The sequence below is a fragment of the Aulonocara sp. 'chitande type north' Nkhata Bay genome, linkage group LG3 (genome assembly GCF_057382095.1).
Source record: "Aulonocara sp. 'chitande type north' Nkhata Bay isolate Kocher_YH1m ecotype deep benthic linkage group LG3, A_spYH_male_GT1.1, whole genome shotgun sequence".
NCBI lineage: Eukaryota > Metazoa > Chordata > Actinopteri > Cichliformes > Cichlidae > Aulonocara > Aulonocara sp. 'chitande type north' Nkhata Bay.
The window spans coordinates 49,629,189-49,643,932 of record NC_141346.1 but is presented as its reverse complement, the minus strand read 5'-3'; the positions used below and the strand labels follow the sequence as shown (position 1 = coordinate 49,643,932).

Here is a 14,744-nt window from a genome sequence, read left to right as displayed (position 1 = left end):
AGGAGCTCTGGTCATTTATTCATTCACCAGATTCTTTTCACGTTACAGGTAAGTCTGAAAATTAAAACTGATCATCTCATAGTTTATTTTAAGACTTTTAGAAAATGATTTGAAAATTTTACAAAATGTGTTGCAGTTCAGTAGTTTCAGCATTTCTTTGTAAGTTGTGTGTTCTTTACACATCTTGATGTTTTAAATCTTTTGATTTAAAATAATAATGAAGCTAGAATTTAAAACTCTCCAGTCTGGAAACGTATTATTCACCTCTTTTTCCTAACACTTGTACATTTTCTTTTTAGAAACAGACTTAAACAGAACAGCGATGGCAGCAGCAGCTTTAGCCTCAAGCAGTGGAGTGACTGTTTCCCGCACCACCAAAGGCCTGTTTCTCATGTTCACCCTGCTGTGTCTGGTTTGCCTTTCAAGTGCCCTGATAGACAAGGACCAACTGGTACATTCAACATTGCTCAGTCAGCAATTTTACACTTAAGGACCACTAGTTTTTGCTTAATATTCAGTGACTTTATTGAAGTAATTTGCAAGTCAACAGACTTTGCGAGTGACCACAAATACGTTTTCTTATGAAATGTGTTGGGTTTTTTTCATTTCTTTATATGTTATTCAGACTTTTTGACATTTCTATCTGATTATAACGAAAGAAACAGTACAAAAATAAGCAAAACAACAACACAAAACTGTTATATTTCAGACAGAAATGGTGTAGGCCATTTGTGCACCAAAGCAGCAATGTAACAGAAAACAGTGTTTCATAATAACACTAATATCATTAGTATTTGTTACATTATGCACTATTTTATAACTTCAGCCATACATCTATTGAACAATAACCATCTCAATGGTCACTTTGGATTTTCAGGAACAACTCAGAGAAACCTATCAGAAAACACGACAACAAATAGAAAAACTGAAGGTCAGTACATGTTTCTCAGATACTTGCCAAACATTGTCTAAGAGTAGTGCTGTATTAGAGAGCTGTAAAAGTGATTTGTTTACATATTAAAAAAATTATAATGTGGCAGTAGTAAACTGAATTTGTGTAATGTTATTAAAGTGATTAAATGTTGTCCTATTAGGCTGAGCATGAGGAAGAAGTGGCCTCCACTACAGAGCTGATGAATGAATACATGAGCTTTATGGACCCGATGATCGCACTGATGAAGAAAACGATGCAAGCATCACGTGATGCTGATTTTCCTCCACTAGATAAATTTATGGAGAACGTTAAGAATTATGTGAAGCAAACAGAAGCTTATATTAACAGGAAGCACGAGGAGATCGGCGAAAAAATTGAGGAAAGTGAGAAGAAACTGGGAAAAACTAAGAAACTTATTGAATTTCTTGAGGAACAGGAAGCTGATTTGTAACTTAAATGTCAGTCTTTTTTCTTTTTCTCTCCTTTTCTCTAATAGAATCTATTTAGTTCCCCTGTCATATAGTACTTTGTAAAACTATGGTTTAACTTTTTCTGTCATCCTTCATTACAGTTTGACATAAAGTAACCTAGGATTTTGCTATTAGCTACAACTGTTCAGAGGATATTATGGGAGTACATCTGTGGTACTCCCATCTTTTTCTGACATGTCTTGTTTTCAGAAGTGGAAGCAATGTTTATATAAATTGACACATAATAAAGACATATACCGACTTTTAGTATTGTTTGTTGTCAAAATATCTACAGTGGTGTAAAAAAGTGTTTGTCCCCTTCCTCATTTACTAGTGTTTTAGCACATTAGAATATTTGTCACACTTAACTGTAGCTGTTTCAGATCATCAAAAAAAAAAGAAATTAGACAAATGCCACTTGAATAAATGGTCAAATGATTTAAATGATGACTCCTTTAATTAAGGAAGAAAAGTAATCCAAACCAGCCTGGTCCTGTGTGAAAAAGTAATTGCCCGTCTTGTTAAATCGTGATTTAACTGTGATTAAATTAGTTTAGTTTCACTAAACATACTCAGGCCTGATTGCTGGCAGACCAGTTGAATCAAGAAATCATTTGAACAGTACTACTCTGATAAAGTGAAGCAGGTTAAAAGATCCCAAAAAGTACCGCATCGTGCCATGATCTAAAGAAACAAACTTCACACGTCTCATGTCAGAGTTCGTGATTCAGCAATAAGAAACAGACTAAAAAAACTCAAAAAAATGCAAAGGCTTGTGTCACATTTGTGAGACACGCAAAAATAAACAACTTTTTCTTTTATGTAATATCCCTAGCAACTAAAATGCATGTAATCTATTTACAAATTATGTAACATATAATCCAAATTGTCCATCCATCCATTCACTTCCACTTATCCTGTTCAGGGTTGCTGGAGCCTATCCCAGCTGTCATAGGGCAAGAGTCAGGGTACACCCTGGACAGGTCACCAGTCGAACACACAAAGACAGACAACTATTTGCACTCACTTTCAATTTAGATTAATCAATTAACCTATCCTCACTAAGCACACGTCTTTGCACAGTGAGAGGAAGCTGGAGTAATCCCACACAAACACAAGGAGAACATGCAAATTCCACACAGAAAGACCCGAGCCTGATGGTGGAATTGAACTCAGGACCTTCTTGCTGTGCAGCAACAGTGCTAACCACCGTGCCACCCAAATTGCTTGTCCACTTTTGAAATATCTAAACAATGCATTTATCATTTAGTGCATTCTAAAGTTAACTTATACTAGTAGAGTTTTTTAAAAAGTTTATTTTTCCAAACCACATGTGAAACCCTGTGCTTTGAGTTATTGTATGTCACTTGTTTTCCATGTTGAAACTATTTCAACTATTTCTGCCACTGTAACAAACACACACGCGCGGGGGGGGGGGGGGGGGGGGGGGGGGGGGGTTGAAGATCAGAACAGAAAAGAGAGTAAGGATGAGCCAGCACTGGAGGACCACTCACATTGTGTGTGCCATAGGTTTGAGTCAGTCTGCTATCATCTCTCATCTGTTATCTCAGGATGGTGGTGTATGAGAAGAGTCTGTTTGTCACCCTGTTATTTACATGTCATTATTTTTTTCTTTCTACTCTGTCTCCTTTTACTCTCTTTGATTCTTTTAATTTCTTTCTCTTCTTTCTTCTTGCTTTCCCCTCAAGCCTCAGTGGTCTGATCAGATTGCTTAAGCTAACATAGATTTAGATTTGCAATCTGTTGCGGATTTCAGTCTTTCAAAGATGTGTAAGACAATTTAAAGAAACCTTCATTTATTCACAGAACAGATGCATTTATCTAATCATGTACAGAATATCTTAACAATTTCTTAAAAAGAAGACAAACCCTATAATTTATACCAGTTTCTATTATCTAATATAGAAGACAAAACTTAGTTATTCATGTATAGACCATTTTCATAGCTGACATATAGAAAAGACAAAAACAGGAATGTATTTATGGTGTAGAGATTTCAGAAAAAAATATTCTGTTTGGGAGCAGTTCACTTTCATGCCTTACCAGGACAATTGAACCTATGCCAGGTCAAGATGTCTGTCATTAGTTTTGTCTGTCGTTGACATAACTAACAGAATATCAACATAAAGTAAATGTTTTTATTTTGTATTATTTTATTTTACATTTACATTATTTATATTTTCAAATATTGTGATAGTTGTATTTAAATTGTATGAATGTATTCACTACAAGTTTTCAAACCTCCAAAAATAATTCATAGTTTTAAAGGAAGTTCTAGTAAAAGGGGTGCAGCAAAACTCGTCCAAAACTCAAACATGGCAATGGTGGACAAGCGGGGCTAAAAACTTTTAAATATTACTGTTTCTGGGTCACAAAATAAACTTTTAAGTTATTTTCAAGCGAGAATGTAGCTGTGTAAGCTTCAAATATCTGCTCGATTTATCAAGATATCATATATTTCCAAACGTGCTCCGACATTTTCGGAGACGTATGTGACCCACCAGCTCCACAGCAGATAGCGAGGGCGAGGATCACTAGAGCCGACGAGAACAGCGGACTCCCGGCACATCGTTTTCAACTACTCAGGTTAAACAAACCCCAAACCCCAGCAGCTGTCTATTGTATTGAGTGTCCACTAAAATAAAAATAAAAGTGTTCTAACATCTCACCTGCTTGTTTTTATTAAGACATACAAGTACACTATTTTTATTAATAGAGATTTCGCTATTGAGGTTAAACATGATTTATAAGTCACTTCTAAATGTTAATGTTAGGTTTATTTCAGTGTTTTATTTGTTCCTGAGTAAATCAGTTTGGCTGTGATTAAAGTTAAGCTTCATAACATATTTCTTACAGTTAAATTAAGAGGGGACGGCAGTAAAAACTCCGGACTTGTGACATCATCAAGTACGTTGGTGTTCCAATTATACAAATCGCGAGTCCGTGCTCGTGTTCTCGGTAAGTCCGTTCTCGCCGAGAACGCGAGTACGTACTTGCGTACTTAGAATTGCGAAAGGGCCAGTGAGTGATTGAGTGATTCGTTTGCTCTATGATTCAGTACAGAACGGAGGGAGTGAGTAGCTCAAATGTGCTGTTAGCATGTTAGCAGAGCGATGCTACTGTGAACCAAGGAGCTATTGTCTTGATGTGAGCTTCTACTCAGGGTATTTTCTTCCAGTTCAGAGCAGAAGTTTTTTTGTTAAGATACTGGATGTTGTGTTTTTCTCCACAATTTTAATTATAAGCTAGGTATATTGCTGCTAACAGCAACAGGGATGAGTCAGTGAGTCAGTTGGGCTTGTGAATCATGATTCATGAGTCAGTAAAGTGATTCTCGAGTATTGAAAGATTTGTTCATGATTCGCGCATCACTAGTATACTGCATGATGCTGTAGATGCAGCAGCAGCAACAGTTGGAGATGTAGTAGACACACTGGCATCTTTATTACTATTCTGCCCCTCTGTTGTTGCTTTACTGGGTTTCTTTGGCTGGCGCATTTCTCAGGTTTCCCAATAGTGGGCAGTATTACCCCTTCAGTTTGTGGTTTCTTCTTTAGTTATTTGGTGTGCACTACACTACCCCCTTTGGTGATGTGTTGTAAGCAGCAGGCAAAGTTCACGCAGGCAGTGTGAGAAAATCAGTGTTGCCAACTCAGCGACTTTGTCGCTATATTTAGCGAGTTTTCAGACCCCTTAAAAAAAGACGTGAAAGCGCGTATCGCTTTTACTCTCAACAAGCAGCGGGTGCTGTAACGCAGTCAGTTCTTCTTTTACTCTTATGCTGTTTTGTGGATCACAAGGTTTAAAACTACTTATAAATCAGAATCAGAATCAGAATCAGAATACTTTATTGATCCCTGGGGGAAATTATTTTTTGTTACAGTGCTCCATTTTAAACCAACATTAAGACAAGACAGACAATACGCTAACTAAGAATAGTACAATATATACATATATATACATACATACATACATAAGTCACTTATAAATAAATAGTTGGAAAAGAAACACGTGTAGTTGTAGCAGCAAACAGTGTGTTAAGTGGATGCGTTGTACAGGGAGATGGCCACAGGCAGGAATGATTTCCTGTGTCGTTCAGTGGTGCTTTTCGGTAATCTCAGTCTCTCACTGAACGAGCTCCTGTGACTGACCAACATGTCATGGAGTGGGTGGGAGGTGTTATCCAACATTGTCTTTATCTTGGACAGCATCCGCCTCTCCGACACCACCTTGAGGGAGTCCAGCTCCATCCCCACAACATTGCTGGTCTTACGGATCAGTTTATTAAGTCTGTTGGCATCTGCGACCCTCAGCCTGCTCCCCCAGCATGCAACAGCATAGAGGATCGCACTGGCCACAACAGACTCATAGAAAATCCTCAGCATTTTCTGGCAGATGTTGAAGGACCTCAGTCGCCTCAAAAAATAGAGACGACTCTGGCCCTTCCTGTAAAGTGCTGTGGTGTTTTTAGCCCAGTCCAGTTTATTGTCAATGTGTACTCCAAGGTATTTATAGTCCTCCACAATGTCAACACTGACCCCCTGGATTGAAACAGGGGTCAAGTGTTTCCTGGTCTTCCTGAAGTCCACGATCAGTTCCTTGGTCTTTGCCACGTTGAGCTGCAGATGATTCTGCTCACACCACGTGACAAAGGAGTCGACCACAGCCCGGTACTCTGTCTCATCATCCCTGCTGATGCATCCAACCACCGCAGAGTCATCAGAAAACTTCTGAAGATGGCAGGTCTCTGTGCAGTGGCTGAAGTCTGTGGTGTAGAGGGTGAAGAGGAAGGGGGAGAGGACAGTCCCCTGTGGTGCCCCTGTGTTGCTAATCACCTTGTCAGACACACACTGTGGGAGACGTACATATTGTGGTCTTCCTGTCAGGTAATCAACAATCCAGGACACCAGAGAAGCATCCACCTGCATCGCTGCTAACTTATCACCCAGGAGGGTCGGCCTGATGGTGTTGAAAGCACTGGAAAAGTCAAAAAACATGACCCTCACAGTGCTCGCCGGCTGGTCCAGATGGGTGTAGACACGATTGAGCAGGTAGATGATGGCGTCCTCTGTTCCGAGACGAGGCTGATAAGCGAACTGAAGGGGATCCAGATGTGGTCTTACTATGGGTCGCAGCTGGTCCAGGATGAGCCTTTCCAGGGTCTTCATGATGTGGGAGGTCAGTGCCACGGGCCTGTAATCCTGGGGGCCACTGGGACGAGGCGTCTTTGGTACAGGGACGAGGCATGATGTCTTCCACATCACCGGGACCCTCTGCAGACTCAGACTCAGCATAAACAGTTTATGAAAGACTCCACACAGCTGGGGGGCACAGGCCTTGAGGACAAGGGGACTCACTCCGTCTGGTCCAGCAGACTTGCCTGAGTGAAGTCTCCTCATTTGCATCTGAACCTGGTATTGAGTGAAGGTGATGGGTGGGGGAGGGGTGTCAGGAATCTCACAGGAGGCAACATGTGAAGAGAGAGGCTGGCACAGTGGTGTGGCTCTGGATTCCAGGCTGACTGCAGGTGAGGTTGTGGGGGTGGGAGCAGACACTGTGGTGTCGAATCTATTGAAAAACAGATTCAACTCGTCGGCTCTATTCTCACCTCCCTCAGCTCCCCTGCTGTTGGTTGGCCTGAATCCAGTGATGGTCTTCATGCCCCTCCACACCTCTCTCATGCTGTTCTGCTGGAGTTTCCACTCCAGCTTCCTCCTGTAATTGTCCTTAGCCTCTCTGATCTTGTCCTTTAGTAACACCTGGATCTTCCTCACCTCCTCACACACACACAAAGTAACTCCACCAGAGCGCCTATTTCGGGTCACTTTTGCCGGTCCAAGCCCGGGTAAAGGAGCAGGGTTGGAATTGTGACATTAAAAAAAACAATAATTGCTAAAAGAAATTTAATTTGTAGTTCTAAATAAACTCTAAATGCATTTAGGACGTTTTTTACTCACTTTATGTCTCTTCCACGATGTTATTTCTCTCTGCAACAACATAGGTTACAATTAGATTAGCATGACCAATTATGCAAATTAGGCGATGACATCATTTAGCGACTTCTAGCGACTTTTAGGACAACCAATAGCAATTTTCCTTACTGAGGAGTTGGCAACACTGGAGAAAATGCATGGAGCAGAAAACAAGCTGCACAACTTTAAGCCCAGTTTACATCGTTGGGGAGTTTGTTGAGCCATAATCTGTAAGTAAGCAATGTCTAGCTTTATTTTCTGTATGATTTGTCACTTTCATGTTACTTAAAAGGTTATTTGAACATATAAAGGAAAGATGTTTATGGTGAATGTAAAGCATAAGAAAAGCTATGTTGCTAACTTGTTTTTGGTTACAAAATATGTCAATACTTATGCTTACGTATTATTTTACTGTATGTTCACAGTCTTACAAATTAAAAGAGGAAAAAACGGTCTTCAGTTAAAGACACAAAGACAAAGCGATGTGTCTTGTTGTTCCTGGAACCATCTCCTCTTATGTTAAGCTCGCTGCATAGGGTGAATAGCCATACATTCACCTGAGGGCAGCAGAATTACTATCACACTCAACTGACTGCGTTTTATCTTCCCAATGCACTGATGGGTGGACAGTTCTCAGGTGCCTGTGCAGGCTGTTTGTGGAGCCGGCTCTATATGATAACCTTTTCTTGCAGACTGTACATTCTGCCTATGTATTGTCAATAAAATTGAAATGGTTCCAGATTTTGCTTCTTTTCTTGGTGTCAATCATTTTCTTTACTATATCTTTCTAATGTGATGATGTTGTCTTTTGGAAAAAATCAGAAACACAGCTCCAAATAACGTGAAGATTCATCAGCCAGATTAAGTGTTTACTGAAAATTGACAGGGATAGTGGACATCATCATCACAATTCCAATCAATCCTTTCCACACAGAGAAGCATAAACACACTCGACTATCATTAATCAAATATAACACGCATATACAAACACGATTTGTAATTCAGTTTACAATAGGGCTAATTCGCTCAGTCAGCAAGTGGCGGTATCCTCGTACACTGGGGAGTCTTCTGTTTTGTTTAACTGCCATTAAACAAAACAGAAGAAGAAGAGAACATCTGCACATGCGCGGTACGGATAGTACGAGTAGACCTAATCCGTAACTATCTTTTTTTTCCCCTTTTTGTCTACATTATATTGAAATGTTTCATTATTGCAAACGTTTTAAGAGATACTGTTAATGTCTTACCAGATAATCTGACCCGTAACTATCGTAAAATGCTTCGAGCGGAAGTAGATGCCTTTCGCACATGTGTAGCAGTCTCCTCTTGTGGTTTGCAGAGGTTGCTCTTTCTGAGCAACACTCTGCTGAGTGACCTCCGACCCGGAAGCTCCTCCTCGTGAGAGCTGTCCCTCCGACAGCTGATTCGGGCACTTCAGCTGTTTCTAATTAGACTCTAATAAGACTACTTAAGCCAGGGTTGAGTGATGGTCAGCGCTGGAGTATCGCACCAAGCCTGGTAGTGACTCAAGCATATAGTTATGTGTCTGTCGCAAACAAAACGGCTCTTAGGGACAGATTTTGAAGTGAACAACGGGAGCCGGCTCCATGTTTCTTTTTTTTCTTTCTCTCACCCTCTCTCTTTCTTACTTTTTTTTGCTTCACACCGCACGTGAGTCTTGTGTTTGCGCTGAGCAGAGGGTCGCAAACACAGCCTTATGTTTGCCCACTCGCAGTACCACAGAAACAGAGCAGGAGGGAGAGGGAGAGAAAGAGAGCCAGGGGCAACAACAAGAGACGACATCATCACATTAGAAAGTTATAGTAAAGAAAATGATTGACACCAAGAAAAGAAGCAAAATCTGGAACCATTTCAATTTTATTGACAATACATAGGCAGAATGTACAGTCTGCAAGAAAAGGTTATCATATAGAGCCGGCTCCACAAACAGCCTGCACAGGCACCTGAGAACTGTCCACCCATCAGTGCATTGGGAAGATAAAACGCAGTCAGTTGAGTTTGATAGTAATAAAGATGCCTATTGCAACTGTTGCTGCTGCTGCATCTACAGCATCTTGCGCTATATCACCACCACCACCTATACCAAACCAGAGCTCTATTAGTTTTTGCAGAGGTCTGTGACCTCAGCAAGACAGAACTCAATTGATGAAGACCTGGCAAAGATGATTGCACTTGATTTCAAACTATTTCAGCTGTGGGTGTTAAAGGATTCAGAAAGTTTATTCATGCACTGAATCCTATGTATGCAATTACAAGCAGGAAAACACTCTCCCAAAAATCATCCCACGCCTATGTGACAGAGAACGTGCATCTTCTTTTTTGTTTTGCATATTGATTTATATTTTATTGTGTTGTGGTTTGCAGTGTTTTGTGTTGTTTTCCTTGAAATTTGTTTAAAAGGAAAAGGCTGAATTAAATTAGTTAAAATAGTTAAAAGTAGAAATGTAAATAGTTGTTTTTTGTATTTTATGTGTATTTCGTGTTTTTTGTACTTTATAATTTATTTTATACATTTTATGTGGAGTGAATGAGTAAAAGTATATAATAAACATAAATAAATAAAAAACTTTTTTTACATTAGTAATTCATTGTCTGCACAATTTTATATTGCTGTTGATAATAAATTAATTAAAGCAACAAAGTCGAAAGAGCCAGGTTAGGGTTTTCTTTTTTTGGATAGGCGAGCCGAAAGAGCCGGTTCTCTAAAAAGAGCTGGAATTCCCATCACTACAAGCGTATTGTTGGGTAATTGCTAGCGAGCTGAGCTGAGCTAACTGTGTTTGTGTTTGCTGTCTTCAGGAGGAAGGGCGAGACGGAGAGACTGGAGGAGAGATTCACGGAGTTTGGGGAATTTATTGTACACTGACGCATTGCCACACACCACGGGAAAAGGGAGTGCCACGAAGCAAGATTTGCACTGTGGATTGTTGTTTACTCATTTCTTCACAGTAAACAATAGCACTGATCTACTGTACCGAGGGGTCCGAGTCTGGGTCCGCTAACCACTTCTGACTAGTACAACACATCAGATCGTCGCAAAGCAGGTAAGATCAGTAACATAAAATATGATGCTTGCAAAGTGTAACATTAAAATTTGTTCCAGTGTGTGTATGTGTCAGTTTCTTATTTATGTTATTGACATGGTGTTTTCTTAACCTAATAGATTCTTTTAATCCTAACAGTGATGGCAGAAGCAGCTACCAAAACAACAGATCTTATTTGACTTGTAACTCATCAGTGACACCCTGGAAAATAGAATGAGCAAAATTCATGAACAAATATGTAATAATACATAAAGTTTTATATGATCTTAATAGTTATTGTTTTGTAGGCTGTTTTGTTGTTTTTGATTTAGAAATTAATAATTTTACTACTATAAAAACTCATCATCTAAGTAGACAAACTATCTACTAATGTACATATATTATTTACTAAAACTAAAATGTTATAAAACTTATTGTTTGCAAGCTGCTGAAAATCTGGGACCAATAACTAATGGGTCTCTATTCCTATAAAGTGGACCAGAAAAAGATTAGTTCAGTCAAAATGAAAGTAAAACTGCAGCTAATGCACGTGAGATGAAAGAAAGTGAAAGGACAACAGAGTATAGGGAACCTTTCAAACACGCCACCTCATTGTGTTTTCATTATTTACCAGCACAGAACATCAGATCGTCGTCCATTCCCAAACAGGTAAGATCAGTAACATAAAATATGATGTTTGCAAAGTGTAACATTAAAATTTGTTGCCGTATGTGTGTGTGTCAGTTTCTTATTAATGTTATTGACATGGTGTCTTAACCTAATGGGTTCTTTTAATTCTAACAGTGATGGCAGAAGCAGCTACCAGAACAAGAGGGCGAACTTGCTTCAGATTCATCAAGTGCTTGTTTGTCTTTATAATTCTGTTCATCTTATCTCTTCTGTGCCTTATTTTCATTGCAATCTGGGCCAAGGACCAAGTGGTAAATTCCTCCTTTGTCAATCTCTTGATGTGGTAGTAATTACAGGATTATTTGCACATACATGTAAATTCTTCCAGTAATTAAGAGCTCATTAAATGTTGGAATTGCTCCCTTTTTGTAATGGGTTATAAAAGCAACTGTTGTTCTCTCAAGTTTCAGCAAATACTGAAAAGAGTAAGCGAAGAAGTTGACAAACACAAGGTGGGTCAGTTTGCAAGTTTCTCACAAGGCTTTAAAAGTCTGTTATGTGTGTTGACAGAAAAAAAAACATTATTAAAAGTATTTTCTTTATTAATTATTAATAAACATATTATGAAGCCATCAAATTTAGGTTATTTGTGGGGTTATTTTTTGCTTGTGATAATTTTTATTTTTACCTACCTTTACCCTTACCATTACCTTCTTGGCTACTGTTAACTGAATGCTCAGACAATGCCATTGGTCAGTTGCAATGTTGGTCCTGGACAAATATATGTTGCAACGACAACAACACAGTAATATCAGATTATGCAAAAGTCATACAAGTACGGTATTTCTCTGTACTTACTACACTACTCAGTATAGTCGGGTAAATTTAATTGTACTATTTTTCTTTCCATTAGGAAGATGGCGTGTATAGAACAGCTGAAATCACAAAAATATTTGATCTCGCAAGTTCACTGGATAACAAGGAAAAACTGGTAAATTAAAATCTACCAATTTCTTAATATTGAATATATATATATTGTAACATAAATATTACCTTCCTGTTTGATTTATGTTCCTTTTCTGTTGTTTATATTCTGTAACACATGCACTATGTTCTGTTCCTTTCCTTTCAGGAAATATTCAAGGAAACCCTTCAAACAGCGATAGAACAGGAAGACAGACTGAAGGTGGGTCAGTCAGTCTCCAGTTTATTCTCAGAAAGTCTATAATATGAGTAGAAATACTATATGTGAAAAGTTTCATTTTTCTCCTTTAGGAAGAATCCAAGTACAGAGTGACAATGGCCTCAAAACAATTCAATGAAGAAATGAAGGAACTTTTTCCTCAATTGGTAGAAGCAATGCTATTATCATATGATTCTCCACCACTCCAGGAAATGGTTGACATTACATTTCACATGTTAAAAAAAACCAAAACTTACATAGTCAAGAAGCTGGATTTGCTGCAAGAATAGAGAAAGGAGTAAATGACAGGAGTAAATGATGAGCTTCAGAAAATTGTAAGAGAAACAATAAATTGAACTTGTTTCTCTTTTCATTTGTTGACCTATGTAACGTATATCATGTATTTGTGAAAGGACATAATCTGAATTGTTTTTGTGACTTTCTCTAATTGTATACTTCTTAACTGCGTAAGATCTTGTCCTATAATGTTCCCTGAGTGATATTATAAAGTGAAAAGCTTCACTCCTGGTGTGAGGCCGAAGCAAGAGCACAGTTGAGCTCTTCAGTCTTGATGGAATAATGACTGCAGTACTGAAACCTGGATCCTTGTGTAGGCAGCACAACTTGTCAGTTTGTTGCAGTTATTTAGGTTCCAGTGTTGCACTTGTTTAGGCTGTGTTTAACTCACAAAGAGATCAGAAAACGGCGAACCTTCGTAGTGTATGATCAGTTCTCTGTTCTGAAGCTAAACCTGAGGTTTCCAAATCTAGCTTGTGCTTCCACATGTATGATCTGGTGTTGGCAGCATATAACCAATCACAGACATGAACAGGTCTACTGGCAAGTTGTAATAATAATATTTTGATAATATAATATTTTGATCATATTAGCTAATGTGATCAAAACAAAACAAAAATCTTTTGATCACATTACACAAGTATATTAAACACATAAACACAAATAGTACATTGTGTGAGTGTGTGTGTTTGTTGATGTTTAATTTACTTATTTACTTAGAAGCGTTTTTCTGATTAGGAAAATACTGCTACAGTGTATACCATTACATATTAACATATATTAATTTAGGTAATAAAAATTCTTAGTGATTTATGTCAATAAAGGATTTGTAACTGCGCAAAATGTGACATTTATGGGGAAATAAAGCGGTTGTGGCTACTTGGTTCTTATAAACTTGAACGGTACAGTTCTGTCATGAAAGTCCAATCAGTATCAAACAATTACAATTTAAGAAATATAATTATATTGTTTATAATGGCCTTTTTTTTCCATAAATTTAGCATAACATGGTCATTTTTAATGTGGTCATTATCTCATAATTATGACATAATTCATGAAATATATGAATGATTAATGGATTAAGTTATTTAGTTCAACACGAAGGTACTGACTAAGTCTCTGGCTTTATGTCATTGAAAGTTTAATGTATGGATGAACTGAGCCATTGTAATCACTGATTAAAGAGGTTGAAATTTGAATAATACATAAACATATTTATGAAAATCTCAATCTAAACATTTGTGAATATTGTTTTGAGTGGTGAGTATGGTGTGCTCAATACACACCCATGCAGAGAGCTAATATTGAGTATGATGATGGAGGACAAGACACTGGGAATTTCCACAGACTGAGGCTTGTCTGTCAAGAATTCCAGCACCAGTGGTCTGAGTCCCAACAATAAAAGTGGCTAGTGTCTGTGGATTGATGGTATTACGCGAAATTAAAGTCCAGAAAGAGTAGTCAGACATATGCACTACAAGTCAAAACTGTGGACACACCTTCTCATATAATGGTTTTTCTTTATTTTCATGACTGTTTACATTGTAGATTCTCACTTAAGGCATTATTACAATTTTTTTATTTACTACATAATTCCATATGTGTTTATTCATAGTTTTGACTCAAAACATGTTTTATATTTTAGATTATTCAAAATAGCATCCCTTTGCTTTGATTACTGCTTTGCACACTCTTGGCATTGTCTCTATGAGCTTCATGAGGTCATCACCTGAAATGGTTTTCCCACAGTCTTGAAGAAGTTCCCAGTTCCTGTTGAAAAATAAATGATGGTCCAACTAAAAGCAAACTGGATAGGATGGCATGTCGCTGCAGGATGCTGTGGTAGCCATGCAGGTTCAGTCTGCATTCAGTTTTAAATAAATCTCCAACAGTGTCACCAGCAAAGCACCACCACACCTTCACACCTCCTCCATGCTTCACGGTGGGAACCATGCATGTAGAGACCATCTATTCCCCTTTTCTGCATCGCACAAAGACACAGTGAGTGGAACCAACAATCGCAAATTTGGAGTCATTAGATTAAAGCACAGATTTCCACCGGTCTAATGTCCATTCCTTGTGTTTCTTGGCCCAAACAAATCTCTTCTGCTTGTTACTTTTCCTTAGTAGTGGTGTCTTAGCAGCTATTTGACCACAAAGGCCTGATTCCTCTGAACAGTTGATGTAGAGATG

At 38.4% G+C, this 14,744-nt stretch overlaps 2 protein-coding genes across 2 annotated transcripts; both read left to right on the top strand.

Annotated features, from left to right (window-relative positions):
• On the top strand, window positions 1-1,444 carry LOC147336017 (uncharacterized). Its single transcript, XM_086287590.1, has 4 exons — window positions 1-48; window positions 306-451; window positions 878-931; window positions 1,095-1,444. The coding sequence occupies exons 2-4, from the start codon at window positions 323-325 to the stop codon at window positions 1,383-1,385; spliced, it is 474 nt and encodes a 157-aa protein (XP_086143716.1). The 5' UTR covers window positions 1-48; window positions 306-322; the 3' UTR covers window positions 1,386-1,444.
• Window positions 1,445-10,309: 8,865 nt separating this feature from the next.
• Window positions 10,310-12,544, top strand: LOC147336016 (uncharacterized). Its single transcript, XM_086287588.1, has 7 exons — window positions 10,310-10,462; window positions 11,076-11,110; window positions 11,246-11,382; window positions 11,536-11,583; window positions 11,985-12,062; window positions 12,204-12,257; window positions 12,347-12,544. The coding sequence occupies exons 3-7, from the start codon at window positions 11,248-11,250 to the stop codon at window positions 12,542-12,544; spliced, it is 513 nt and encodes a 170-aa protein (XP_086143714.1). The 5' UTR covers window positions 10,310-10,462; window positions 11,076-11,110; window positions 11,246-11,247.
• The last annotated feature ends 2,200 nt before the right edge of the window (window positions 12,545-14,744 follow it).

What these genes read in the sequence shown, in the direction of transcription:
- LOC147336017 (XM_086287590.1), top strand. Translation starts at nt 323, where the DNA reads ATGGCAGCAGCAGCTTTAGCCTCAAGCAGTGGAGTGACTGTTTCCCGC. An exon ending in TGATAGACAAGGACCAACTG is followed by an intron (nt 452 to 877) that starts GTACATTCAACA and finishes TTGGATTTTCAG; the next exon opens with GAACAACTCAGAGAAACCTA. An exon ending in AACAAATAGAAAAACTGAAG is followed by an intron (nt 932 to 1,094) that starts GTCAGTACATGT and finishes TTGTCCTATTAG; the next exon opens with GCTGAGCATGAGGAAGAAGT.
- LOC147336016 (XM_086287588.1), top strand. Translation starts at nt 11,248, where the DNA reads ATGGCAGAAGCAGCTACCAGAACAAGAGGGCGAACTTGCTTCAGATTC. An exon ending in TCTGGGCCAAGGACCAAGTG is followed by an intron (nt 11,383 to 11,535) that starts GTAAATTCCTCC and finishes TGTTCTCTCAAG; the next exon opens with TTTCAGCAAATACTGAAAAG. An exon ending in AACAGGAAGACAGACTGAAG is followed by an intron (nt 12,258 to 12,346) that starts GTGGGTCAGTCA and finishes TTTCTCCTTTAG; the next exon opens with GAAGAATCCAAGTACAGAGT.